This window comes from Spermophilus citellus, assembly GCF_964194105.1.
Source record: "Spermophilus citellus genome assembly, chromosome: 16".
NCBI lineage: Eukaryota > Metazoa > Chordata > Mammalia > Rodentia > Sciuridae > Spermophilus > Spermophilus citellus.
In genome coordinates this window covers 72442824-72470569 of record NC_138196.1, presented here as the reverse complement: position 1 = coordinate 72470569, position 27746 = coordinate 72442824, and the positions used below count along the sequence as shown (strand labels likewise).

At 45.8% G+C, this 27746-nt stretch overlaps 1 protein-coding gene across 2 annotated transcripts; it reads left to right on the top strand.

Moving 5' to 3' along the window:
- Positions 1–1876: 1876 nt before the first annotated feature.
- Positions 1877–23358, top strand: SLC18A1 (solute carrier family 18 member A1; the record flags this gene model as incomplete). 2 transcript variants are annotated; one of them, XM_081269421.1, is made up of 15 exons in its annotated part: positions 1877–2000; positions 3158–3521; positions 4145–4203; positions 6860–6943; positions 7876–7968; positions 9691–9780; positions 10011–10054; positions 15628–15688; positions 15771–15866; positions 18798–18876; positions 19772–19823; positions 21224–21287; positions 21531–21650; positions 21869–22002; positions 23245–23358. In XM_081269421.1, the coding sequence occupies 15 exons, from the start codon at positions 1877–1879 to the stop codon at positions 23356–23358; spliced, it is 1578 nt and encodes a 525-aa protein (XP_081125547.1). The 2 variants fall into 2 exon arrangements, with proteins under 2 accessions (XP_081125547.1, XP_081125548.1); XM_081269422.1 differs by lacking the exon at positions 15771–15866.
- Between the last annotated feature and the right edge of the window lie 4388 nt (positions 23359–27746).

Sequence of the window (27746 nt, the reverse complement as noted above, 5' to 3'; positions counted from 1 at the left end):
TCCTTATAGTATTGCATTCTTTTGAAATCATGTAGTTTTCATTGCTTTTCTTTTAATCTCTTCTAATTTTCAACCTTGTGTATCCTATGTCAGTTTGTATTTGGAAGTAGCTGAAATGAATGGTCTTAATAATTGCATGCATTTTCTGGTTAATTTATCTGGTTAAAATTTATCTTGATGGCTTGAACTGCAGGAGGAGTTCTTCAGCCCTGGGTTTAGAGCACAGCAGATGAGCACTTAGGATTCTTCCAATGCTAAGGCTAATGATTGAACTCAGTGATAATCATTTACAATTGTTTTCTTCTTGTGTTATGAAAGTTGTTAACTACAGAATATTTGGAAATGATTGAAAATGAGAATTAAGATAATTTAAATCATTGCTTATACATAACCAGTATTTGAGTGGATATTTTTCCTGTCTTTTAAAAACAAACACATGTATTAATTTTTTACCTGAGTGAGATCAAGCTGTAAATACAGCTTGTTATTATTTTTTTGGGATTACCATCTTAAGAGTATTTTCTAAGTCATTGAAATTATTTGAAAATATGATTTTAAAATATTTCATTTTTCACTTATAAAAATAATTCAGCCATATATCTTCAAACATAAACCTTTAGTTATACTCTGAGACTTTCTTTAGGACAGGTTAATTGAAATGGAGTTATCAAATTTCTAGGACCTTACACATTTCATGACAATTATCTGTTTTAAAAATGTACATGATTGGTGTTGTTGATACCACAATAGAAACTACATAAAAGAAAATGAAATCTTCCATAAAGTGGGATTACCTGAAGTTTTGACAAGGAACTGTGACTTAAGGCTAACAAATGATATGAAATCCTACATGGGAAACTAGTCATGAAAGTTATTATCTTACTTATACACAGTGACACAGCTTTCTGAGCAGGGGTTTATAAGATAAATAAAAGATTATGAGCACTTCTAGTGCCCAGAGCTCATGCAAAAGGTGGAGTGAAAATTGTAAGTTAAAAAGCTTGAGATTTCATCCCTAATGGACAATAATTAATTTGATCAAGGGAAAACTTCCTGAGCTCCTGAGTCTCTGATTTTGTAACTGTGAATGAAAGTTGGCCCAGACTAATGTGTCTCCGTGGGCAGCATGAGTGATGTTTGGCCACATGAAATATTTTTGGGTGGTTCAAATAACCTAGACCATAATTTGGGGGTGGTAACTAGACATACAACATAATTTTCTTTTTGCATGGTATATCAAGTTGGTTTTTAAAATAGTACAGCAATACTTTAAAAACATGGACTTAAAGGAAAAGAGTAAATAAGTAATTGTCCAGATACTTCTCAGATATAAGTTATCAAGGTGAGGGGCAAATGTCTGACATTTGAGAAGCATACAGGTAATGCATTAGGTTAAATTTCAAATATAAATTACTGGTAAGCAGCGCTTACCTGGAAGGCAATCTGGGAATCAATAGCATTATTGATATGTGTGAGAAGTGATCAGAGCCGGGCACAGTGGCGCATGCCTATAACCCCAACTGCTCTGGAGGCTGAGTCCAGCCTGGGCAAGTTAGTGAGTCCCTGTGTCAAAATAAAATTTTAAGAGGAATGAAGGTGTAGCTCATTAGCAGAGCACCTGCCTACCGTGCATGAGGCCCTGGGTTCCAACCCCAGCACTGTAAAAAAAGAAAAAAAATAAATAAAGGGAGGGACAAAGATGGAAAAATTTTAAACACTCCTTCTACTTATAACCCTTTGCACTTATCTTTTTAACAATGAGTTTTGCTCACAGGGACAGATTTCCTCCTCTTGTATAGGGCGGCTGCAGGGCTGTGGCAGGCACCTCTGAGCAGCTGGAGGAGAAGCCATCCCCAGCCCCGAGCGCCGCCCCACCATGCTTCGCACGGTCCTGGATGCTCCTCAGCGGTTGCTGGAGGAAGGCAGAGGGTCCCGGCAGCTGGTGCTTGTGGTGGTGTTTGTCGCCCTGCTCCTGGACAACATGCTGCTTACTGTGGTGGGTACGTTTGGGGGTCTCCGGGGTGAGAGTTAATTTGCTTTGGACCCCACTAGGCAACACACCCTGCTCCATTTCAGCAGTGAGTGGACTTATTTTTCTGGTGGAAAACATATAGAGGTTGCTAGGGGCCGGGGGAAACTGCCTACAGTAACCAAGTCTTCCTGCCATTTCTAATGACTCCAGAGGTTCAAAGAGAAGGAGGTTCAGAGAGTGTCTGGCCAGAAAGGAGGAAGTCCTGGAACCAGAGTGGCCTCCCTCTGCTTCCCCATCCTGTCTCTTGGAGCCACGCCTCCCTAAGCTCTGTCCTTTAAAAATGGCACAAGACATTTGGACATTCAACTTCTATCAAGCCCTACCCTTCTTGTAGTTCATTTCCTCAGAGTTTTGCTTTTTCTAGATGATACTCCCTTAATCTTTATGTTATATTGTGCCAGGGTATAAATGTTACTAACTTGTTGCCCCTGGCTAAAATATACTATTTTAAATAAGAATCTTCCTGAGACAAGTGGCTAATCCAATGCAGCCAATTCTCATTATTTGTGGTTCTATGGTTATAATTATATTCGGTAAAGCTGTTACAAGTGCTGGATTAGCAAATACTGAATCATTGCTCCTAGGAGGAAATATGAGCACACAAGCCCCTCCCCCACCACATAGATTATAATCTTAAAACCTAAAAACAAAGCATCCTGGTAGTTTTTTTTTTTTTTTTAAACAAAGAAGCATAAAATGATAGGCCTGAGGCTACCTGTTAAAAGTTGTCAGAGCTGGGATTCAAGTACCAGGGAACTGTCCCAGATCTCACTGAAGTGAGAACGTGCACATTGGGTGCCTCACTGATCTATATCGGTCTGCAAAATATCATTATAGCTCAATTAGTATTAATTTTCAGGTTGTAAATAAATCTCAGTGAGTAGGAAAATTGGCCCATGCAGAATCCATGAATCTGGGAGGACCAGCGACGTGATGGTTGGAATGCAGGTCCCTTAGCTAACAGCACAGTTTGGGCAGGCACAGTCTTTAGCTCACCTTAAAGGATGTCACTTAACAAAGGTCTGCCTTTGGCATAAAACAGAACCTTAAAGTAATCCCTAAACCTAGTAATGGCAAAATATAATCTGTCCCTAACCCTTACGATTGGTCTTCATTGACTTTCAGTGCCCATTGTGCCCACCTTCCTGTATGCCATGGAGTTCAAAGAGGTCAATTCTTCTGGGCACGCCAGCCTCTCTGTGAGTTCCCAGCCGGACCTCACCCTTCCTACTTTCGCCACCATCTTCTCCTTCTTTGACAATATCACCATAGCTGTGGAACAAAGTGCACCCAGGGACACAGCTTGGACAAATGGCTCTTCTGGCACTGTGCCCCCTCCAGTCACTGAAGCCAACACAGCTCATAGAAACAACTGCCTGCAGGGCACAGAGTTCTTGGAGGAAGAGAACATCCGGGTTGGGGTTCTGTTTGCTTCAAAGGCTTTGATGCAACTTCTGGTCAACCCATTCGTGGGACCTCTCACCAACAGGTATCTCAGTCAGTGCCATACCCCACAGGGTACCCGTGGGCTCAGGAATAGCAGGCTGGGCAGAGGTTTCATATGGGTAATTAGAAGGAAAAAAGAAGGAACACTGTGGGACCCAGAGTATCAGCTCCTTGGAAAGTTACTTACCCCAAAGCCTCAGAGGATGACATGTTATTGGTGAGACATTGTGAACTTCTGATTTCCCTAATGATGTAATGAATATTGAGGGCCAAGAAGAGAACCAGTGAGCAGCGATTAGAGCTCATGTTCCTTCATTCTCTGGAACATAGCTTGAACAGGACCCAGGTGGGAATGGGACAGTCCTAATGCCCTCTAAAGTATGGCTTCCTAGTCACTTGAGGGAGGATCACAATGTTTTGAGGAGATATACACTCTATAGAGTTTTTCTGGAAGAGGTTTTGGCCTCAGTCTGCAGGTCAATTTGCATGTTTGTTTATTTGCATGGAGTCATTCGCATGCTGTATTTCACCTCCACTCTTGCATTCAGAGACATGTTTTACCACGAAGTCAAATTAACCACATTTCTGTTTCCACTAGCATTTAAAAAAATATGTGTGTGTGAGTGCCCTTTGGAATGGTATCTTCTTTTGTTTATTCCCTTTTAGGATTGGATATCACATCCCCATGTTCGCTGGCTTTGTTATCATGTTTCTCTCCACTGTTAGTAAGTAATATGCTTCCCCCGTTCTCCCCTTCACTGAAACCTGATTTTATCATGTGAGTGCAGCATAGAGAGCAAGGTCAGGTTAGCTCATCCGGTAATTAGCCATCTAATTGGACTGGGACATTGATTTGAATGCTTTGCAATTTTTGGAATGGGGACTAGGATAGTAGTGACAACTTAGTCTAGCTGGAATTTGTCTATTCTTCTGAAGGAGAACAGATATTTCATTTATCAGTGGAAATCATAAAGGCTGTTTGTATAATATATATTAATGTGAGTGTGTGTGTGTGTGTGTGTGTGTGTTTGTGTGTGTGTATGTGAGCATTCACATATGCATGTGAATTTCAGTGAATTTCATGCAAACCTCCCAGCATTGGGTAAAGATCAAATTATTCTAATATGCCATGGTAAAGAAAAATATGCCACAGCTAATGAAAAAAAAGTTGGAAAATAGTAATTGGAAAATTCCAGAAAGTCTCCAAATTCCCAATAAAGATTATGGTTTAGCAAAGTAAATTTGTTAAATAAATGAGAAGACTAGAGAGCCTATCCTGTATCAGCTAAGTATTCCAAATAGAATGCAGATGGAATAAAAACAGTAATCGAGAAAAGTAGTTGATGCTGAGAATGAAAAATAAAAAGGAGTAAATGGGGGATCCTTGTTTGGGGATTAATAGATGGGGGGATCCTGTGAGCACACTGGTAGCTCCTGCTACCTTTAGTAATTCCCTGCTCTCCAGCAATATAACCTTTTCTCCCTCTTGATTTTCTTATCTTTCTGTTACTTATCTTTCTCTATTCCTCCTTCTTGTCTTTTCTTCCCTCCCAGCATAGGACTGGACTCCTACCAAACCAAGGTTTGATGAGAATTTGTTGCATTCAGGGCAGGAAGACTGCAAAATATAGGAACTTAAGAAACGCAGTTTCACCTGAGAACTACAACTTCCTCATGCTGTTCTAAATCAAAAAAAAAAAAAAAAAAAGAGGAAATGACAGTTCATAGTGTCCAGTGAACTTCTAAAGCTTGGTCTTTGCTGGACAGCAAATTAAAAAACGATGTCATCCAATAAGACTTCGAATTCATTTCATAAAACCTTATGGAGCACATGTATCATGGAACTTAAAGAACGACAGACGTGGTTCCAGCCCCAGGGGCAGATGGTGGTTGCCCGGGAGACATGACAAACACCAGAAAAATAATATAATGTCGTGTATTAGTGGAACCAGACTCTTTAGCATAAGGTCCTTTCCTCGTTCTCTGATAAGCACTCATATTTTTAAAGTTTTTCTTATCTACCAAACTATACGTATTAAATAGAAATGAGTATTTCCATGCGACCACCAGTGTTGCCAAATTAAGTTGGCCTAATTCTAGCCAAAAGAAAATATATTTGGTGTTTAGGATATCCTATGTAGCCTCATTTAGGGTCTTCAAACATGCTAAAAAGAGGTTTCTGATGCCCATTATTACCCATCAAGCTCCCTGTCGGGGAACTAGGCTTAAAATTGTTGGGAACTAAACAGGGGCCCGTGTGCAAAGAGGAAAGGAAGTTACTCTGATCTTCCTAAATGGGGTGAGCAACCATCCTGTTTTGCCCAGGATTGAAGGATTTCCCAGAAAGTGTGAATTTCAGTTTTAAAACTAAGAAAGTCCTGGGCGCATCAAAATCAGTTGGCCACTCTGTGGACTGGAAATCAGAAAGTCTGAGAAAGGGCACCGGAGGCCAGCAAGGGAGACACCAGGAATGTGCGTGTTTGCTAGACAATGTGTGATCATGTCGGGGAGTAATTGAGGAAGATTACAAGCCCAACCAGAGACACCTATAATGAATGGGCAAGAGGATTAACATTCTCTGATTCAGACACTTGGGGAGGGATTCTACTCTCCTTAGGAGACACTATTCTGGAATCGAGGGTGAGGCACGTCTGCATCTACCAACCTGACCACCTAAAACCCCCTGTGATTTAGTTTTGGATAACTTATTCCTCTTTGGTTCAGTTTCCGTGAACTGGATGTTCTCTTTATTTTCAGGTTTGCTCGCAGAGTCTAGCAGAGCTGTGCATTTATTAATATTTAATACAGACTAATTTGATTTGGTTAAAAGATCTTCTGACATAAGATAGGGAGAAGGATGTGATTGGATCACAAGGTATTTTCTATCCTGTGGTCTACGATGTGTCCACAAGTTCCTGTCACAGTACTCCAGATGACCCAATGTGGCCCAGTAATGACAAAGGCCAAATCTGGGTGTTATGGAGGAGGCAACATCTTTTGAAGTAGGAGCTAGGGACCAATTCCTCGCCCAGGCCATTGGGCTTCACAAACATCCCTAATTCCAGTGACTTAGATATGCAGCTCTCAGCAAGAAATGTGGAGACCAGGCCTTCCATCTGCCCTGTGTGGTGACTTGGTATGCGCCTGCGGTTTCTCAGTCTTCTTGCCAATTAAAAAATAAGTCCTAAAAATAAAAATCAGTCCTGAGTGAAGGCTGGGGAGATTAGAAGGACAAATTCAAGAACAGAAAGCCCAAATCATTGTGCTTTCTTGAAACATATGCATAATGACTCATCTCTGCTTGTCACAGGCAGGTTGTCTGGTGGCTGGGGAATCAAACACAATTTGCTAACTGGAGCATTCTTGATATTCTCTCCCCAGTGTTTGCTTTTTCTGCCACTTATACCCTCCTGTTTGTGGCCCGAACCCTTCAAGGCATCGGATCTTCGTTTTCATCTGTTGCAGGTAATGCTGACATCTTCAGTACGCATGCGTGTGTACACACACACACACACACACACACACACACACACACACACACACATCTCCTACCACCTCTTACTCAGACACTATAATATCACTCTAAGATTTATATGAGAAAATTAATCAAGGAAAACCTCATCCTGGTAGGAAGAAATTGTGATTCAGGAACAAGGTAGCTGCAGAGTGGCTGGCATTGCCATGGATCCCTAAGTCTGGCATTACATCCTGGAATAATACAGTAATAATGCTGCTAGCTCAGTTCAGAATAAGCCCAAGTAAAACCATAAACAGGCCAGATTTTTACTTAGTGCCCTTCTTTCCCTTTCTCTCTCTTGTAGGAACTGTCATAAACATAATAATAAAAAATAATAATAAACATGTAATACCATCAGAGTTTGCTAAGTATTGTCAAATATTTCATGGCATCCTGTGAGGCTGATATTTTATGCTGTTCTGAGGGTGCTGTGCCCTGCCAGCTCAGGCCGTGCTCCAGGTGCTCGGTGTTTTCTTGCCCTCCCTCCCCGCCCCCCGGAACCGTGTTGAGTGGAACAGTCTCTGCTCATAGGTGCTCCTTCCCCTCACCTGCTCCAGAGCCCCCTCATGCAGGGAAATGGGCCAGGAAATGATTGAACACTATGAAATATGGCACAATTAGAGAGTGGTCATCTGCGTCACCCTTCCCAGAAGCCTTTGCATTTCCATTAATGCCCAGAAGGAATGAGTAGTGTGGACATTTGAGAGACCAGTGAGGGACAGTATTGGCAATATACTATGGATAAGTTTTGTAACACCCCTCAAACTGAAACTCTATCTAAGATTATTAGTCACGACATGATAGAGCAGAGACCAAGGACTCTGAGAGAGGCAGACAGAGCCCTCCCAGGTGCCAACTCCCTCTGTCATTCTCTGTTCAGGTCTTGGGATGCTGGCCAGTGTCTACACTGATGACTATGAGAGAGGGCGAGCCATGGGAATTGCCCTGGGGGGCCTGGCTTTGGGAGTGCTGGGTAAGTGGCACCTTGCTGCAACTCTGGGTTCAGGAGGGTTGGGAGCACTGCAGACCCTTGGAGGCAGGTGTCCTGGGTTGCGGAAGATGAGCGAGTATTTCCTTTCTCTTCCTGGCTCAATCACAGGTGGACTCCTTCAGAAAAATCACGTAGGGCCAGGCGTGGTGGTGCACACCTGTAATCTGAGCAGCTCGGGAGGATAAGGCAGGAGGATGGAGAGTTCAAAACCAGCCTCAGCAAAAGCAAAGCACTAAGAAACACAGTGAGACCCTGTCTCTAAATAAAATACAAAATACAGCTGAGAATGTGGCTCAGTGATCAAGTGCCTCTAAGTTCAATCCCCAGTACCACCCCCCAAAAACCAATATCACCAAGGGAAGATTTCATTTTTTTATCTTTAATAAGCTGTGCCGTTCATAAGGACCTCAGAGAGATCCAGAAAGCCAGCCTGACCAAGGGAACGAACCTCCCCATGTTAGTCACCTCCTCTGCCTGCTGTATCTCTACTTCCAGGCATGGTCTTCTCCATGTCGGAATCTCCATGCTTTCAACATGAGAGTGTGCTCTCCCCACCCAGGTTCTCTGCTGAATTCATCCCAGATATAATTTCCTTTATTCCTCACTGCCACCCAAAGGACGAATAATGGTCCCCAGGTTTGAGTTAAGGATAAGAAAGATTAAGTAGCCATCCAAGGTCATAGAGTCAGACAACAACAGAGCCAGGATAGAACCTCAGATCTTCTGCACTTCAAATCCCGAGCTCTCGGCCATAAGGTTGTGCGTTCCTCGAGGCTCATCCTTCACATGTTTTAATCTACTAGTCCAAAAGCCACTTACTTTTGCTGAGTGTATACTACATGCCAAGCACAATGCTAACAATGGGCAATAGGTAAGAACCCCAGACATAGTCCTGCCCTCCAGGAGGCTACAAGCCCACTGAGGAGAAGATGCCAAAAGTCTCCTTCCCAGCCTGTCCCCATCCTGTCAACTACAAAGCCCTGCTCTTTGTTAGCATTCATCTTCCCCCAAACTCAACCTTAAACTTGGTGCACACTGGACTCGTTCCTCACAGTCACATGAACAGGCCCGTTTCACCCTCTGCTGCCACTTCAAGGGCCGCTCCTCACCCTTTCTGGGTTGGAACATGGCACCAGCCTGATCTCTTTCCTGTTCCCTCCTTCCTGAGCCCAGAGCCGGTGGTGTGTTTCTCTTCCATTGAAAGGAACTGATGCTTAGCCCCATCTCATCTGACCTCCTGAGGCCCTTGAGAAAGTGACCTCAACCTTCTCCACCTCTGCCCCCACCCCGCCCTGTCCCCAAACACTCAGACACCAACAATGACTTTCTTCCCTCTCTTCTGTAGCAACACGCTCGTTTCTGACGCCTCTGTGGTCTTCTTGCATACTTTTCTTTTTTCCCACGAGGCACTCTGCACTTGGCAAAGGCCTTGTGGCCACCAGGACTTTCTGACCCACCTCACTGTGTTTGCACAGCACTTTGTGCATCCGATTTTACTGTCAATCTTGACAATGACAATTTCTTGAACCTGCCCTTCATATTTTCTTCACTCTAAAGTGAGCTCCTTGGGGGACAGGGACGGGGTCTTCTCCATGTCTGAATCTCCAGAAGCCAGGTGACGTTTGGCCCCTGGTGGGTAACGCGGATGAGCCTCTGCGGCTGGGGTTGCTCACTTGCGGGGTCTGTGCTGCTTTGCCTTCCCAGTGGGCGCTCCCTTTGGAAGTGTGATGTACGAGTTTGTTGGGAAGTCTGCTCCCTTCCTCATCTTGGCCTTCCTGGCACTGTTGGATGGAGGTAAGTCAGCACTAGAACCCTGATCAGTGGTAGCCCAGGTCAGGACGGGAGTGCTTTAGGCTGTGGGGTCAGTGTGCACGTGTTTACATGGATCAAGGACACCCCCCCATCCTAGAAAAGAGGGAAGAAACTCAGGGAGTTAGAGGGTGGCAGCAATGTGGCTCTTCCTGGAGCCCCAGCTAATGAGTGAACAAAGGGAATTTACTGTCTCTCTTCCTCTTCTTTCTTAGCACTTCAACTTTTCATCCTGAAGCCTTCCAAAGTCTCTCCTGAAGTAAGTAGACACAGACTTCCATTGCATAGAGGTAGACAGAAGGGCCAGGGGCAGGGACCCAGACAAACTGTCAAACCACTAGAAGAAAGATGAAGGGGAACAGAGTCAGGAAAAATGAGATCTGTACTTGGGCTCCCAGGCTGGGTTACATTTGGGGGAGTATGGGCAATGGCAAAAGAGTCTGGCTAAAATTGGACAAGGATGGAGAAAGGACCCATAAAAGACCAAAGACAGATTATGCCTATAATCTCAGCAGCTCGGGAGGCTGAGGCAGGAGGATCACAAGTTCAAAGCCAGCCTCAGCAATTTAGCGAGGCTCTAAGCAACTCAGTGAGACCCTGTCTCTAAATAAAATTATAAAAAGAGCTGGCGATGTGGCTCAGTGGTTAAACATTGCTGGGTTCAATCCCTGGTGCAAAAAAAAAAAAAAAAAAAAAAAAGACAAAGAAATCTTTTTTAGAGATAGGGAAGCCTTCAGACAACTTTTCCCCAATAAAAGACTTCCTCTAAGAGCATCCCTAACAGACTGTCATTCTGTCACGGTTAGTAAATATCTGAGTTGATATTTGTCTGATTTCAAACCAAAGATGGTCTGGGAAATCAATATCAAATCATATTGTGATGAATTACTCAACATGCAGGAGGGAAAATAACAAAGTGTGGAAGCGCATGAGCAAGTCTGATCTAAAGACCTGATCTTGCAAACTATTGTCCATCAAGCTAATCTGGGAGTAATTATAATTATACATAAAAGTTCTTGATGATCTTTGTGTCCCAGGATCTCTGTCTCTGCTTTATCTTATAAAGTCCAAGAAATAATGGACTATTTTTAGCCTCATTCTATATAGATAGAGACAATGAAGGTAACCAGAGAAGCATCTGGAAAAATCTGGAACTGTGGGATAATTGGCACCTTGAGAGTTCCCCACTGTGACCTGGAGATTTGGCATCACCCTTTGGGAACTGGCTGTAGGAGTAGAATGTCTGGGTGCTGGGGAGGGAAACTCTTCAGAGCAAGGAACACGGAATACCTTCTGCCGGGACTCCCAGGCCTGGAATGTGCTTGGTCCTAATGCAGCTCTAGCCCTGCCTGGGCCCAGGGACACGCGTCCAGATGGTTCTGCCACTGCCACGAGGACCTGGGGCCAGGACTGACGAATCCTAAAACAAGTGACCAGGCGTGGGATACCAGGGAAGAAGGCATCAGGACATTTTTAGGAAGAACTTGATGGGGGGCAAAAAAATTACCAGAGTTTCATTAGACTTTCAAAAACTTTTCATTTTGAAATGAATTTAAATTTACAGAATAGTTGTGAGCATAATACAGAGAACTCCCATATCCCCAGGTTCTTCACATTTTACCATAACTATTAAAATCAATCAATCAATCTCTATCTATCTCTCTCTCTCTCTCTCTCTCTCTCTCTCTCTCTCTCTCTCTCTCTCCACTCTTATTATTGTTGTTATTATTCCTGATCTGTTTCTGAGTGATTTGAGAGTACATTGCTTATATGATTCCTTACCCCTTAATATTTCAGAGTTTTCTCTGAGAACAAGGATATTTCCTATGCAGTGACAGTAGAGTTCTGGATCCCATTGGTTTGATGTGGCGACAGCACTTTAATCTACAGTCCAGCTTTGATTTGTCATTATTCTTACCAGGTTTTTTCCCTCCAGTTAAGACTCAGAATTATTCCTGTGCCACAATCCAGAAAAGTTTTTCAGTCTTAGTCTTTCAAGACACTGACATTTTTTTTTCTTATTTGCAATATTTCGACTTTATTTATACTTTTTAAAATTATTTTTTATTCTAATTTGTTATATATGACAGCAGGATGCATCATAATTTATATTAAACATATAGAGCACAATTTTTCATACCTCTGGTTGTAAACAGAGTCACATCATTTGTGTCTTCATACATGTACTTAGGGTAATGATGTCCATCTCATTCCCCCGTCTTTCCTACCCCCATACCCCCTCCCTTCAGCTCCTACCCTTCTGCCCTATCTAGAGTTCATCTATTCCTTCCATGTTCCTCCACCAATCACTATGAATCAGCCTCCTTATATCAAAGAAAACATTCAGCATTTGGTGTTTGAGGATTGGCTCACTTCACTTAGCATTATATTCTCCATTTTATTTTCTTTCATACTGAGTAATATCCCATTGCGGATATATACCACAGTTTCTTTATCCATTCATCCACTGAAGAGCATCTAGGTTGGTTCCACAGTTTAGCTATTGTGGATTGAGCTGCTATAAACATTGACGTGCCTGTGTCCCTGTAGTCTGCTGTTTTTAAGAACTTTGGGTACAGACTGAGGAAGGACACTGACATTTCTGAAGAACACTAACCATTATTTTCTAGAATCTTTCTAAATTTGGTTTGCCTTTTGTTTCCTCATGATCCACTGTGGGCTCTGCAGCCTCTGTTGTCACATCACCTGAGTGAGCCCATCTCCTCCAGAGGGTCATATGGCACCTATTCATCTCTCATCCTGGTCTCTTATCTCTGGGTCAAGGAGCCGACTGGTCTCTTCCATGTGTAGCTATTCTCTTTCATATTGTTCTGACAACCTGTGGGGAACACTGTAAGAGCATATAAATCTCTCATCTCCCTCAAAAAATCACCTCCCCCTAGATTTATTCTCCATCAATAATCCTTGCCTGAACCAATGTTTACTATGATGTTTGAAAAATGTAGCAATTTCTATTTTACTGATACCCCCATATCATCAGTTGGCATTTTTTCCTGTAAAAAATAGCCATTTTTTTCTCTTCCTCTCTTCATACACAACTACGTATAATACACATTATATGTCAATATATATACAATTCATTTCTTTGCTTATTTTCAGTTTGAACTCATGGATTTTTATTTTATTCAGTAGCTTGTAGTTCATAACCATCTCTGTTTATTTTGATGGTCAAATTGTTATAGATTTAGCAAGTATAGAGACTTTCAAACTGGCTTCAAAGTCATTTTAACATGCCAACAGACTTTTTTTGAGTAATTTTTTGCTTTGTGATACAAATATATGTCACGTGCTCATCTTGTACCTAGCCCTAGGATCAACTATTTCTCCAGGAATCTCAGGTTCCTTTTAATGGGGGATGGTGTTTAGAAACCAAAACATGGGCACTTGGTGTCCCACTGCTATGGGGGTGTCCTTGTTTTTATGCCATCTCAGTGACAGAGCCGGTATATCCACAGGAGTTCATACTGAGACCTCTGCCTCCAGTCCAAACTCCACTTTTTACTGCTTTCCTCAATCTTTTCCATAGAGAGAATCCTGGTGTCCCCCCCAAGTCCAGACATTTACTTTTTATGCAGTCCTACAATGCTTGTAGTTTGTACACCCATACACCCAAAAGCAAGCTTGCTAGAAAGCATTCAAGATAGCATTCAGTTCTTTTTCCTTGGATGTGGGGAATATGACCAAAGTACTGCACTTAGAAATTTTTATGTTAGTTTTTTCACCCTTAGTGTGATTATATGATGCGTGGTGCACTTCAAATTCAGTTGTGTCCACTTGTTTTTCTTTGCATTTGATTTTAGTTTTTTTTTTCCATTCTTGTGAATTTGTTAGTTTACTTGAGTTGCGCATAACAAATGCTATGTGCTCAGTGACTTAAACAACAGACATTTAGTCTCTCTGGAGCTCTGGAGACTAAAGTCCAAGATCAACGTGTGGATCAAAGTGTTGGTTTCTGTTGAGGGCTCTCTTCCTGGCTTGCCGGTGGCCACCTTCTCTCACTGTGACCCCACATGGTCTTTCTTTGATGTCTGTGCACAGAGACAAAGATCACTGGTGTCCCTTCCTCTTCTTACACAGATACTTCTCGTATCAGATCAGCACTCCACTCATGTAAACCTCATTTAGTTTTAATTATTTCCCCCAAGTCCTCATGTTAGAATAGGACATTAAGGAATTGTACTCAACCTGTGAGTTGGTGGAGGGTACAATTCCATCCATAACATGAACACAATTTCATATTTTGAATGTAAAGAACATATCATCTAAAAGTCAAAATGATTCAAAAAGGTATTCTAATATCAATCTCCATGAGCTTTCTACCCTTCCCCTTCTTTAACCCTGTTGCTCATGAGCAATCACTTGGTTTTTCAGTTTATCTTTCCTACGCATTTTGCATTTTTCCCAAAAATAAATAGTTCACATGTGTTCTCTTATATCTCCAATTTTTCTTACACAAAAGTTATCGTACTCTATAGTCTTTGCATTCTCCTTTCTCTTTCACACTTAACAATGTATTCTGAAAACCACTCCTCATCTGTACATAGAGTTCTGCATTGCTTCTGAAGCTGTATGGTCCACCACTCTGTGTATTCTGTTTCTTTTTGGAACATTTATGTAGGTTTCAGTACTTTGCAGTTATAGATGATGCTACAATGAATAACCTTATATGCATGCATTTTAGAAAGTTGGCAGTGATCTTTAAATTCCTAGAAATGGCATGTTTGCAAAAAAAGAGTGTATTGGACTTCTTTATGTGTATTTTTATGATTTACATCAGTTTCTTTGAACTATGTTTGGGATGAGGACATGCTCTTTTTACTTTAGGGTCTCTATATTTAATTTACATTGTGTATATCATATCAAAACTCTCAGATCTCTTACAAGATTGACTACAGTATGCACCATAGGAAATTAGGACAGAATGCTCAGGAAGCTTGAAAAAGGGAGAAGTTTCAGCTGCTGAGTCAGAGGACATGGTGGGAAAGGAGGAGCCAGTTGAGCTTGACTTTGAAGAGTGGGTAGGACGAGGAACCCTGGAACTGAGAAGCCAGGTAGCTGAAGCAAAGACAGCAGTGATGGTGGCGGGCAGCTGGGATGCATGGAAGGAGAGTGGGGTGGCCAAGTGTGGCCGGGACAAGGTACATCTTGAGGGAAAGGGAAGTTAGAACTGGTCATTTGGGCTGGTGTTTTAACCCCAGTGTTTAGGCTCCTAGTCCAGTGTGGCTCAAAATGGTGGAAAGAAAGAATTCAGACAGCTGGAGGAGTCAAGATAGTGTTTTTGGTTTGTTTTGTTTTGCTTTTGGTGGTGCTGGGGATCAAACCCAGGGCCTTGTGCATGTCAGGCCAGCACTCAACCAACTGAGCTATACCTCCAGTCCCCTGAGATAGTGTTTTTATGCAGAGTGGGATGGAGCACTCTGCCTGTGGTTCTGGGCAAACATTGGTGCCAGGGGGATCTAGTGGAAAAGCCCTGGAACCCCTGTTGTCTAACCCCGCCCCTGCCACCACTTACCCTGGCCTGCCTGATAGTCATCTAGAGGCAGGGGTCACATCTAGAGTGTGTTGCCCCTCTCTCTGCGACTCCCATCAGGCCCCGCCCTGCACATGGGACAGTACAGGCTCTGCCTCCAGCTCACGGTGTGACATTGGGCAGGTCACTTTCTCTCCCTGGACTTGGGTCTCCAGGTCTCCACAGTGAAGGGGTCGAGATAGATGGTCTCTGAGGTCCTGTGTGCACATTCTCAGCTTCTGTGAAAATAAGAGGGATGTCAACACTGTACAAATGGAAGTTCTTGTTGTCCTTGTCCTCAGAGTGCCAAAGGGACCCCACTGCTTATGCTTCTCAAGGACCCTTATATCCTGGTGGCGGCAGGTAAGGCGGCCATGGCTTCCCTCAGAGCTGGGAGGGTTTGGGCTTCAGGCACAGTGGCCCACAGAACCGCCTGCCTTGCCAGGTTCCATCTGCTTTGCCAACATGGGAGTGGCCATGCTGGAGCCCACCCTGCCCATCTGGATGATGCAGACCATGTGCTCCCCCGAGTGGCAGTTAGGTAAGTGACCTGGTCCCCGCCTTGGGCTTGGGCAGAAGGTGGGTGCTGTGGGCCCTTCCACAGGTAATCAAAAGGCATCATCAAGTCCAGGTCATTAACATCTCAGGGGGACAATGAGCTTCCTTCACAGAATTACTTTCCATGTCCACATCCATGAATCGGCCTCAGTGGGTGGGAAATTCTTCAGAAAAGTAGCCTAAGAAAGGACATGGGGGACGGGATCAAGGAGACTCTTGAGAGCCCACATACCTAGCTCTGTGCTGGAATGAATAAATATTAATGAAGTCAAAAGACTTAGGTTTTTGTTTCAGCTCCATTGATGAGCTGTATAAACTGTGCAAACCACCTTTTTCATCTCTGAAGTGTCGAATCACTCTCTAGTTGAAAGGGAAAGTAACTATCTAGTTTAGAGGGAATTGGAGGAATAAGTGATTCAGGTGTAGAAATGCTTTGTCCCATGTGCAATTTTAATACGCACCACCACTGGCCATCCACACCGACTGTAGGAATAAATGACAGGTGTGGGACTGTCTTATCCTGTACACAACACATGATACCACGTCCACCCACACTTCTTCTCTTCCACTCCCCATCTCTCTTTGCTGATGTTTTTTTCCATCTCTAAAATGATGCTCAAGAAGGATGTCCTATAGCTGTCCCCTGGGGAAGGTACTCAGCTCTGGATCCGCGTGGAAAGCTCTGGGGCCAGACTCTGTGACTCCTCTAAGGCTCCAGCCCTTTCTGGAAAGCCTGAGGAAAGGGGACAGAGACTGCTACGTGCAGATGACTCAGTCACTGCAGGGAAGAGAGGCTTCTGGGGCCCGAGGGGAAGCTGATAAGAGCCTGATATAGCTCAACATGCAACAGAAAGCACTAAATCTAATTTTTAAGGGGACAGTTCTAAGCAGGGTTCCCAGCTGCACTCCTAGGCCAAATTGAATTTTTCTGGGCTGAAACTGCTTCTGACCATGACAATTAATTGAGTTAGTCAGTGTTCAGTGCAGATAATGCCCCCCTAGGCTTAGGGTCTGGCCACTTAGGCTACTGGTACCCATGAGCAACTACAGCATGAGGAAGTCCTTCCTCAGCAACCCAGTTACCAGTCTCAGTTACCAGTGACTCAGTCACCATTTACAAGCATCTCCCACAGCTTTTCCTAGTGCTCTCTGCATCTGTAAAGTCTCACTTCAAAGTTCTCCAGTGATGACATTGGAGGTACCTGGAGTGCTTGCTGGGTGCTGGCCAGCAGGTCAGGAAAAACGAGTCGGTGCTCCTAGTGAACTGTTCAGTGATCACATTTCCAAAACCTCTGTTCTACATGAAGAACAGCTCTCCAGGTTTCTGGGAGGAGCAAAGGGGACAACTTTGTTGATCATGATGTAACACAGTCTTTGCCTTGGGATCCATTGGGTGCTAGCAACTGTCCCCACGTGCAGGAAATAACCCAGGCTTTAGAAACATGTCCACTTGGGTTTGAAATCTGATCTGACCACTTATTAATTGTCATGTTGGGTAAGTTATTTCAACCCTTTGATCTCCGCTTTTCTCATTTGCAAAGGTGGAAATAATTTTTAGAGTTGTTTTGAGGTGTGTGATCATTTTAAGGATAGGTACACTTTATGGAACATGGAATATACTCAGTCAATAATAATTGCTATTATTTTCATCATTGTTTGGTTGAAACCATCTTGATAGTCACAGCTGTGTGTAATCTGATATCCCTTGAAGGCACGCTGTGAAAAGCTTGTGTTGATAGGCACTTCCTCTGCAACTCAAAGCGAGATATGGCCGGTCCTAATAAGCAAGCCCCATAGATTGGGAAAAATCTCATTTAGCAGATTTCACACCATCTACAATGATGCCAAGTGGTTATTTCTAGGCCAGAGAGCTTCCCAGAAGTGCCTGTTTCAACAATCAGATAAACAGTTGAGTAGTTATAACCTCTAAACTTTTTTAAGGCAATTAAATATAAACACAGAGGCACAGTTTAAAGAGATTGCCACTCTGTGCAGATAGAGTAAGCAAATACACTAAGGTGTGCTTCACTGCTACTCCACAGAAGAGAATATTAAAAGCAAACAAGCAGCTGGGTTGGGCTGTAGTTCAGTGGTAGAGTGCCCCTGGGTTCAGTACCTAGTACCACTGGAAAACAAAAAAAAAAAGCAAACAAGCTGTCGGCTAGGATCTGGTGGATTGTTGACTTTGGGTTTAGCTGTAATGAATGTGTTCTACTGGGCTGTGTGCGTTTCCTCCAGGCCCACGTGCAGAGAGGGTTGGTGGAACTCAAGGAAACTCACACTGCTGATTCTAAGCAGACCCTTACACCAGAGTCATCTTTGCTGCCACATGGGTAGGGCGGGAGAATGCGAACATCCAGCATTGGAGCGAGAAGCATGGATTAGGTCCTGACCCTGTCACGGACTTTTTGATAATAATTAAGGCTGGTGCTCATAAGGCACTTTGTCCATTCCAGGCACTGTGTAAAGTGCTTAATCTCCCTTAAATGTCTCCTTTATGCTTCAAAACCAGCCGGTCCAGTAAGAATTATTATCTCCTGTATTAGTGAATTTTTTTGTTACTGTGACACACTGCCTGAGGCAGGCTGACTTTATAGACTAGAGACTTATTTAGCTCACAGTTTTGGAAGCTGAGTCTGAACAGCATGGTGCTGGCTCTCCAGGGGTTCCATGGCAGATGGTAGGAACCCATGCTGGAGCCAAGTATCATCAAACAGGAAGCCCTGCTCATGAGGAGGACAGTGATGTGGGTTCTACAACTTTTACTCTGGGTTTATATATGGATCTCCAACCATAAAACAAAGTGGTCTGGGAATCCTGGAAGGCACCAGGGGGATGTCGGTGTCTTGTAGGATAGAAGATGTTTTCGATGAATTGAGCACATTCCAAGGTGAGGCTCTGTGTCCTTCTGCAGGTCTAGCTTTCTTGCCTGCCAGCGTGTCCTACCTCATCGGCACCAACCTCTTTGGTGTGTTGGCCAACAAGATGGGTCGGTATGTAGCCCGGGGATCTGGGAAGAGTGATAGGAATGTGAGATGGGAGAGCCCCCTGAGGCTGTCCCTGTACTTGGGAGGAGGAATTGCTTCTCTGAGATTGAAAATTAGGATAAGCACAGAGCAATGAAAACTACCCAGGGGAGGGTGGGGGATGGGTGGCAGTGGGGGCAACATGGAGAGAGGGCGATCCTGAGCTCTCACTAGAAGAGACAGCGGGCACACAGGGAACCCTTACTCTCCACTGGGCAGCTGGGGCATTGCATTGGTTGTCAAAAGGTGCTCCGGGGAACCCCAGGGAATTCTACAGTGAAGCCTCAGAAGCCACCAAGGGAATGGGATTGGGAGTGGAGAAGTCGAAACCCCAATTCTGTTTCTCTACTGCGAGGAAAAACAGTGACAGCTTTAAGTTATCTTTGGAGTTCAGGCTTTTGAAATAAATTCAAAAGCACTGACTTAGGAAATTAGAGATGAAAAGAAATTGATATTTTCGTGTTTTATTTATTTATTGAGATGAATGTTTGAGACCAAATAAAATAGGATAGGAGATTAGTGATTTTCGAGATGGATCTGTAAGGCCAAATGAAACAGAAGAGCAGGAGGCATTGAGAACTGGTACACAGCAGGAGGCCAGGTCTGCCTGCTGAGCGCCTCCTGAGTCAGCAGGTCCCCGCCTGCCCCGGCCTCTATTGTGGAAAGGGGTTTGAGCCAGGGAGGAGACACAGCAAGGAAAGGACAGGGACAGACCCTGTCATATACAGCCGCACCTACCTTCTCATGTCCCAAGGGGCTGCTGGGTTTAGGGAGGGTAGGGCTGGCCGGTATGCAGGGCTGGGGTGGAAGGTGGAAGGGACCCCTCCCCTGAGCACCGTTGATGACGGCTCTTTCCTCCCAGGTGGCTGTGTTCCCTGGTGGGAATGGTGGTGGTCGGCGCCAGCTTGCTGTGTGTAAGTATAACGAGGCCCTGTTGTGGGTGGGAGAGCCAGATAATTCAAGACCATTTCCTTCAAAATGATTGGCAAAGGCTGTCAAAAAAAGCTGTTTCTGAGTAGGCAGGAGTTAGCCCTGGGGGCGATGCCACCATCTGAAGTGGCATGCCATTGAAGGGAGGCGGGAAGGAGGCCAGGGCAGTGGGCAGCAGGAGGCCACGGCTCTGGGAGAGAGCAAGCAAAGTGAAGCATGCCGGTATCTACATCTGGAGCCAGCCGAACGGTGCATTTCATGACTTCCTGCACTCAGCCCACCCTGACGGGTCCCCCGAAGAAGTCACAGCGAACCATGGCCTGTGCCTCAGACTCTGGCACCAGAATATTTGGTAGATGATGGAAGGAAGAAGGGCTTTTTCAGATTCAGTAGCTCCTGACAGGCGCTCTCAGTCCACATTTTCTCCTGTCCCCAATGGAGATCATAAGTACACTGGCCTCTGGGCTCGAGGGAGATGAAAACAGAACTGTGCTCAGGACGGACTGGTGGTCCTGATGGTGAGCAGGAGCTCAGCCTCCATCTCAACCTCGCTGCCCAACTGGCTTTAAGCTACTTGCATCACCTCTGTCTGCTCCATATTCCCATCTGTCCCAAGAGGATCCTGATAGCATCTCACGGGTGGTGGTCCTCGTAAAGTGGGGAGCCCCCCGTGAATCTTAACCAATACTCTTGGTAAATATAACACCTCTTGGTGTGTCACCCCTACGGATGTTACCAGCTGCAAATGTCTAAATGATACACTAAGCCTTTGGAGGGTGAGTGTGCTGGGATGGTGGGTTTGGGTGCCCAGGGAAGGTGTCAGGAACCTTCAAAAAGGGAAAGAAGGGAGTTCAGGGGTGCTGAGCGGGCGGTGAGGGTGAGTTTCCCAGCTTGCTGATGTGGTACCCAAGCCATGCCACCTGTTCCTTCCACTAATGGGCTGTTGGATTCTTCTTGCTCCAGGGGCCACCTAGTTACTTACTTAAATAGCACCTGTGGATGGGTCTGTCATGGAAAAGAGAGGCAACTCTGTTCAGTGGAGAAGGAGGACAGGAGTGTGTGTTTGGGTAGAGAAGGCCAAAGGATGAGGAGGGACAGTCCCTCCACAGAAAAGGACCACTGTGATGGTCTAAAGAGCCAAGTCGGAGGTCCACCTTGATCGTGGCTATTTACTAGCTCTGTAACTTTGGGAAGGGTGTTTGACCCAAATGGTACCAGGCCCGTTTTTGTGTCTTTAAAATGGAGGTGAAGATTCTCCTTCACGAGGAGCTAACACACGTGGCACAAGCACACGCTTGATAAGTGCATTTCAGGTGAAGACCCTTTGCACCCTCCCCGCCAACCGGCTGGGGTGCTGATGACGTCCCCCTCCTTCCTCTGGCAGGTTCCTCTGGCCCACAGTATTTTTGGTCTCATTGGCCCCAACGCAGGCCTTGGCTTTGCCATAGGTAAGTGCAAGATGCCCCTGATGTTGGCTTTGGTGGCTGCTCCTCCTCCTCCTTGTCTCACCAGAGGAGGTAGGTGGAAAGGCAGACGGAGCAGGAGAAGAGCTGCCGGGACCCAGAGATGGCTTCATAATTCCCACCATGGCCTCCTCAACAGGCCCAGGGTGGACTAAGGCAGGAGGAGAGGAGGGGGTGTAAAACTGGGGGTGTTGCTGACCCACAGCGTCCTGTTTGCCCTGGCCACAGGCATGGTGGATTCCTCTCTGATGCCCATCATGGGGCACTTGGTGGACCTGCGCCACACCTCAGTGTACGGGAGTGTCTACGCCATCGCCGACGTGGCCTTTTGTGTGGGCTTTGCCATAGGTGCGTAGCATGGGGGAGAGGGCAGCGCCCAGATGTGGGTGTCCCCCTCTCCTTTTCCTCCCACACATGCACTAGAGGTGGAGCCAGCTGGCTGCTGTCCAGCTGGTGCGAGGCTGTTTGATACTGTGATGTCCTTGGGTCCCCCACTGCACCCAGCACAGCGTCCCACGGGTGAGAAAGGCTCCATGACTCTTGTGAATTTGAGTTCTTCTTTGCAGGCCCGTCCACCGGGGGTGCCATTGTGAGGGCCATCGGCTTCCCCTGGCTCATGGTCATCATTGGGGTCATCAACATCAGCTATGCTCCTCTCTGCTACTTCCTGCGGAGCCCCCCAGCCAAGGAGGAGAAGCTTGTAAGGCTTTGTGAACAAAACAAAAGAAGCGCGCGTGTTTCTCCCTAAAGTCTCTCCTGTCCTATTCCACCTCTTGCCCCTTCCTCCCTCTGTTCATCATCTCTCTGCCTTGCCACATTTTCTTGTTCCTCCTTTATGTCCATCTTTCCTTTGTGTCCTTCTTTGTCCCTTCTCTTAAGCCTCCTATCTGGCTGTCGAGAAAGATCTTAAGTAAAAAACGGAAAATGGCAAACTCACAAAGAGTCTCACAAAAAGCTGGGAGCAGGAGACCTTCGGTGGCATCCTGTAGTTAGGGTAGTTACTAGCAAGATGTCCATGTCTGTTTTAGTCACCTTTTTCACTGCTGTGACTGAAAGACCTGACAAGAAAAACTTGGAAATAGTTCATCTGGGGGTTCACAGTTTCAGAGGTCTCTGTCCATAGACAGCTGGCTCCATTCCTTGGGGCTCAAGGTGAGGCAGGACATTATGGCGGAAGAGTATGGCACCAGGAAGTGGCTTACGTGGTCATCAGGAAGCAGAGAGAGACTCCACTCACCAGAAACAAAATATATACCTCAAAGTCATGCCCCCAGGGATCCAACTCCTCCAGCCACACCCTATCACCTTCAGTTACCACCCAGTTAACCCCATCAGGGGATTAATTCACTGATTGGGTTAAGACTCTTGCAACCCAATCACTTCTCCTCTGAACCTTCTTGCATTGACTCACACAGGAGCTTTGGGGGGGACACCTCACATCCAGACCATAACAATTACCATGTTATCTCTGCCCTCATTGGGCAGAATTCTACCCAGCACGTGCATTCATTTTAGTCTGCCATTATCATTATCAAGTCATCGCTTTTAAAGTACAGAAAGGTCCACACCATATGATCTTAGTCAATAAGGTGCTTTCCTCTCATGGCAGCATGAGTGCCCCGAGGGTCTGCGTGGGAGGGGATACATTTGGAGGCTAACAAAAGTAAACAGGAAGTTTTGCTGGAGGGTGCTGCCAACTTCAGCCAATTTCCTGCTGTATCTTGCATTAATGATGTTAGGATTCAGTTACAACACTCTCAGATGCTTTTCCTGACTGCGGTTGATGTGCCTAGCTACCCTGTGAGGCCTCTGCACGTTGGTGAAGCAGACAGAGGGTGTTGTGGCTTTCCTAAGCAGCACTAGACTTGGATGATCTAGTGGGGGAACTGGAAAGGGGAGATCTTCAAAGATATGCAGTCATTTCTCTTGTCACTTGCTACAGGCTATTCTGAGCCAGGACTGTCCCATGGAGACCCGGACATATGCAACCCAGAAGCCCACCAAGGAATTTCCCCTGGGGGAGAACAGCGATGAGGAGCCTGACAGTGAGGAGTAGCAGCAGAAGTGTCCCTGGGCCCTGTCACAGGTGAATCCAGGAGGCATGGGCTTCAGGAACCGCCTTTGCCCCTGGAGCCTGATGGCGATGTGCTGCTCCTTGGGCTTCCCTTTCCTCTCCCCTGGGTGTTTCCTTTCCTCCCCTCCCCTGGGTGCCATGCATAACTGTCCCTCTGTGCTTCAGTGCCACAGGTGTCCAGCTCTTGTGGGAGGACAGAGCATCCGTGGGATTGACTGAACTTGAGTTGTGAGAAGCTCTGGGAAGGGGTGACTCATTTCCTGGGGGTGGCAGTGAGCAGTGTGCTCCTGAAACCAGAGGGGTGACTGACAAGCCTTGTTGTATCTGTTCTCTGATTTTCTCTGGCATATTCCCAACAAATTAAAAGAGTTTGGGCCTCTGTTCCTGGATACATTCCCCGTGCTGAGCTGAGAAGCTATCCTCAATATTGTACTGCTGCTTATTTTTTAATAAATGGAGTGTTTTTTCTGTAGCTAAACCTATACACTGCTAGAATGACTTTATCCACAGTGACTAATGAGGGCTCCCTATTTTATTCTTATCTAATGGAGAGAAGAGTTTCTCTTGTGCTTCAGTCGCTGACAGTCTCATAATCACCTGTGTGTATTCCTATTTTTCCTCAACCTCTTAGAGTCTTAGAAATAAGAGTAGATAAAGGATAGATCAGACATTCCACAGGAACCAAGATCTCATGGGAAGAAGTGAACAGAAACTGCCTTGAAATCTCTCTCAATGTGGATTTCCTCATATGAGAAGTAGAGTAAGGCCTTGTCCACACCTGTGCATGAATAAGTGATTACCTAATTCAGACACTGCCAACCAGAGGCTGTTTTGTAGCAAGAGAGGGTGTGGGCAAATGCAGTAGGTGCCATAAATATTACAACATTTGGCTCTCGTTTTGAAGTGGTTATTGGGGGATGAAGTTTCAGAGAGATGGGAGACCTGGCATCCATCCTAAGTTGCTTCTCAGCTATTTGGACAAACAAGAAATACATGGTCTAAAAACCATAGTGCAAGTTAGTATTCCTGGGTTCAAGTCCAAAGAGGCCCAGATGCTCCAGGTCTGCGTGGGGGATAATGGGAGAGATGGTGCAGAGTTAGGATGGAGAGGTCCACCAGGGGTAGGGAGAGGGGAAGATTGACGTGACACAGGGCATTCAGACTTCACAAGATGATACCTGGCTCCGACTTCTGATTCCCCCGTAGGACTTTGATGGGTTCAGGAGGAACCCTGAATCACCAGAACACATTTGTGCTGAGCTTCTCAATCAACCCTTATCACTGCAACAACAAATGCCTGATTGATGGACATTTTCTAGGGCTTTGGCCTTAATTAGACCCCCTGATTTGCAAAACCAGGTGGACTTTCATCATTTAGTAAGAATGCCATATGTCTCAGAGTGTGAAGGAGCCCAAAGGTAAAAGTGGAAAACTCTCCAAACATATAAACTGTATCTACCAAGGCAGGCTGGGTGGGCATCCACCGTCCACCGAGGCTCCTAAGCAAAGCTGGAGTGAGGTGGGGGAGGGGCACTGGCTGCGCAGGACTGCTGCCAGCCCACATCTGTGTGGGAGGGATGTATAATAAATGTTGGGCTTGTTACAGAAATTACTAATGAGTTCAAAAAAATAAGGGGGATTTTTAAGGGAAACTCACCCTGACTTGCCAGTTAACATTGCTTGAGCAACCCCGCAAAGATAGGGATAGGGGGAAACCAACGGATGCCATTTCTTGAGTATGTCAAGAGTCTCTTGACAAGAGTCAACCCCAAACACAACAAAATAAGTCAGAGCCCCTTTTAATTGTGGATCAGAAGTAGGATAAGAACCAGAGAGATTGGGCCTATGTAGGAAAGAGTATAAAAAAGAGAAAATATAAAATTCGTCTTTATGCCAGGGTCAGTGGCATACGCCTATAATACCAGCAGCTCGAGAGGCTGAGGTAGGAAGATTGAGAGTTCAAAGCCAGCCTCAGCAACTTAGCAAGGCCCTAAGCAACTCAGCAAGACCCTGTTTATAAATAAAATATAAAAAGTGGTTGGGATAAGGCTCAGTGGTCAAGTGCCCCTGGATTAAATCCCCATCACAAAATAAACAAATAAATAAGCAAATAAGCCTTTATTGATGGTCTTATAAGTAATATGAATAAAAGGATGCAAGGGAAACTTCCCATATTGACAGGGCACACAAAGTTCTCCTAAAATTGGAGATGCCAAGCCTGGTTGGAATCAGCCACAGGAAGTTTTCTATAAAAGTGGAACAACCTATCAGATGGTCTGCATTGTGGGGCAGGTAGAGAGGTCCCCTCATGACAGGGAGGAGGTGCAGCCACATAAACCTACCTCCGGGTGATGGGTTTGAAAGTACCAATCGCAACGGAGTGTGTTATGCTCGAATTCGGGACCCCCAAAAGACCATCAGAGACCAAGAACGATGTAAGCAGCAAAGAGATGTTTATTGCAAGCTAGCTCTGTCTCTGTGCGCACACAGCAACTGGTGACGCTGAGAGGCCCCGAGCCCAGGGTTTGCAGCAGTTTTATATACTCTTTGGGGAAGGCAGGGACTTCACATACATCCTAGCATCTCTTAGCAAATCATCACGCATCTCGGGAAAATCATAAAACAACTCTAAAACATGATTAGCACATTCACTGGTGGGAACAAGTTGAGTAAGGGTGATTGGTCAGTACAAGAGGGGGATTCCTTTGAACTGATTGGTTTAAGCCAGAGGGGAGTACGTGCAGAACTTCAAAATGTTTCCCAAAATGTTATCAACCACCATAAACTACTGGGAGGGTCATCTGGCACCCCAGGTATTTCCCTGTCTCATGCTGATTGGTGGCTGCCAGGGGGTGGCTATGGGTCCCCACCTAGCCTGACTGAGTCAGGGACACCTGGCGCAGCAGATCTCTTCCTGTTATTTGTAGATAAACCACTCAGCAGGGTGGGAATGTGCCTAGGAGTGAGTGCTCTGTGGGTCTTTCCAAGGACAAGGGTCACGCCCCCTTCCTTAGGACAGGCTTTGCTCTGAGGTAGAGGCTGGTATTTCAGTGAAGGTGACAGTGGAATTTCAGAAGCCAGAAAACACTGGACACAAACAGAGGACGGAGTCTTTTCAGTGGGTCCCGTCTACATCTGCTGTGAAGCTGCAGCACCTCACACTCATGTGGCAACTGAATAGCTGGAAAAGACGCAGAGAAGACACGTGGGAGGATGAGTGGGCGGCTGGGAGAGGGATGGGGAGGAGCCAGATTTCCTACCGGGAGGGGCACAGAGGGAGATGGGATGGACGTAGCTGACCACTTCCAGAAGGCACAGTCATGGTGGCCTCAGAGTCCCAGAACGCTTCTGAAGGTTGGCACTTCCACACCATAAGGGAGCTGAGGGTGAATGTTGGAGAATGTCACCTCCCGCTGTGCTGTCTTGTTTATGGAGCTCATTATTATGGAGTTCATTATTCCAAGATAAAGCCCAAGCTGAAAAAAGCAAATGTTCTAAGCAGACTGGCTGTGTTCCTGGAGGCAGCCCTGTGGGGAGTGTGAGTGGGTTCTCTGAGGTCCACATGAAGAAGGGCAGCCCTCTCACCTAGCATCCCTGGATATCCTTGCATGAGGTGGCCAAGGGTCTCTGGGTCCCCAGCACTTGTTCGTCTTGCCGGTGCAGGCTGAGCTTCGTGGGCATTGCACCAGGGCCTGTGCCATGACACCTCGGTCCTGCTGAGCTCTCCCCCAGCTCGGGCACAGGAGAAAGGCTTTCTTGGGATCAAGTAGAAGGGAGCAGGCTGGTTGTGGCTCCCATGGGAGGGGCTTCAGCAAGGAATGGTGGGAGGCCATAGGGTGGGAGCTGGAGGGCTGAGTCAGGAGCAAACAGACCCAGTCCTCATGTCCTGGTCTAGCTCTGACACCAACTGGCTGTGTGACCCGGGACAAGTCCTCTCATCTCTGGGCTATGGCGTCATCTTCTGTAGATCTGGCCTTCTCTGCATCCATATGGTTCATTTTGGGGTGGCCTTCAGTGAGCTCCAGGGGCAAGGCCTGTGTGAGGAGCCCAGGACAAGCCTAGGAAGTCAGCACCCCACCTTACCTTACCTTACCTCAGATGCACACTTGGGAAGCAGGGTCTGAGTTCCTGTCTCAGGAAATCAAGAGAAATGAAGCCTGTTCCCTCCCCCTTTCTCCTCCTCCCCTTCCTCCTCCCCCTCCTCCTCCCCTTCCTCCTCACCCTCCTCCTCCCCCTCCTCCTCCCCCTCCTCCTCCCCCTCCTCCTCCCCCTCCTCCTCCCCCTCCTCCTCCTCCCCATGTCCTCCCACATCCACTCTCTTCTCCTTCCCTTTTGCTTTTCTGGAGAATGAGGAGGTATGAGAAATGGTC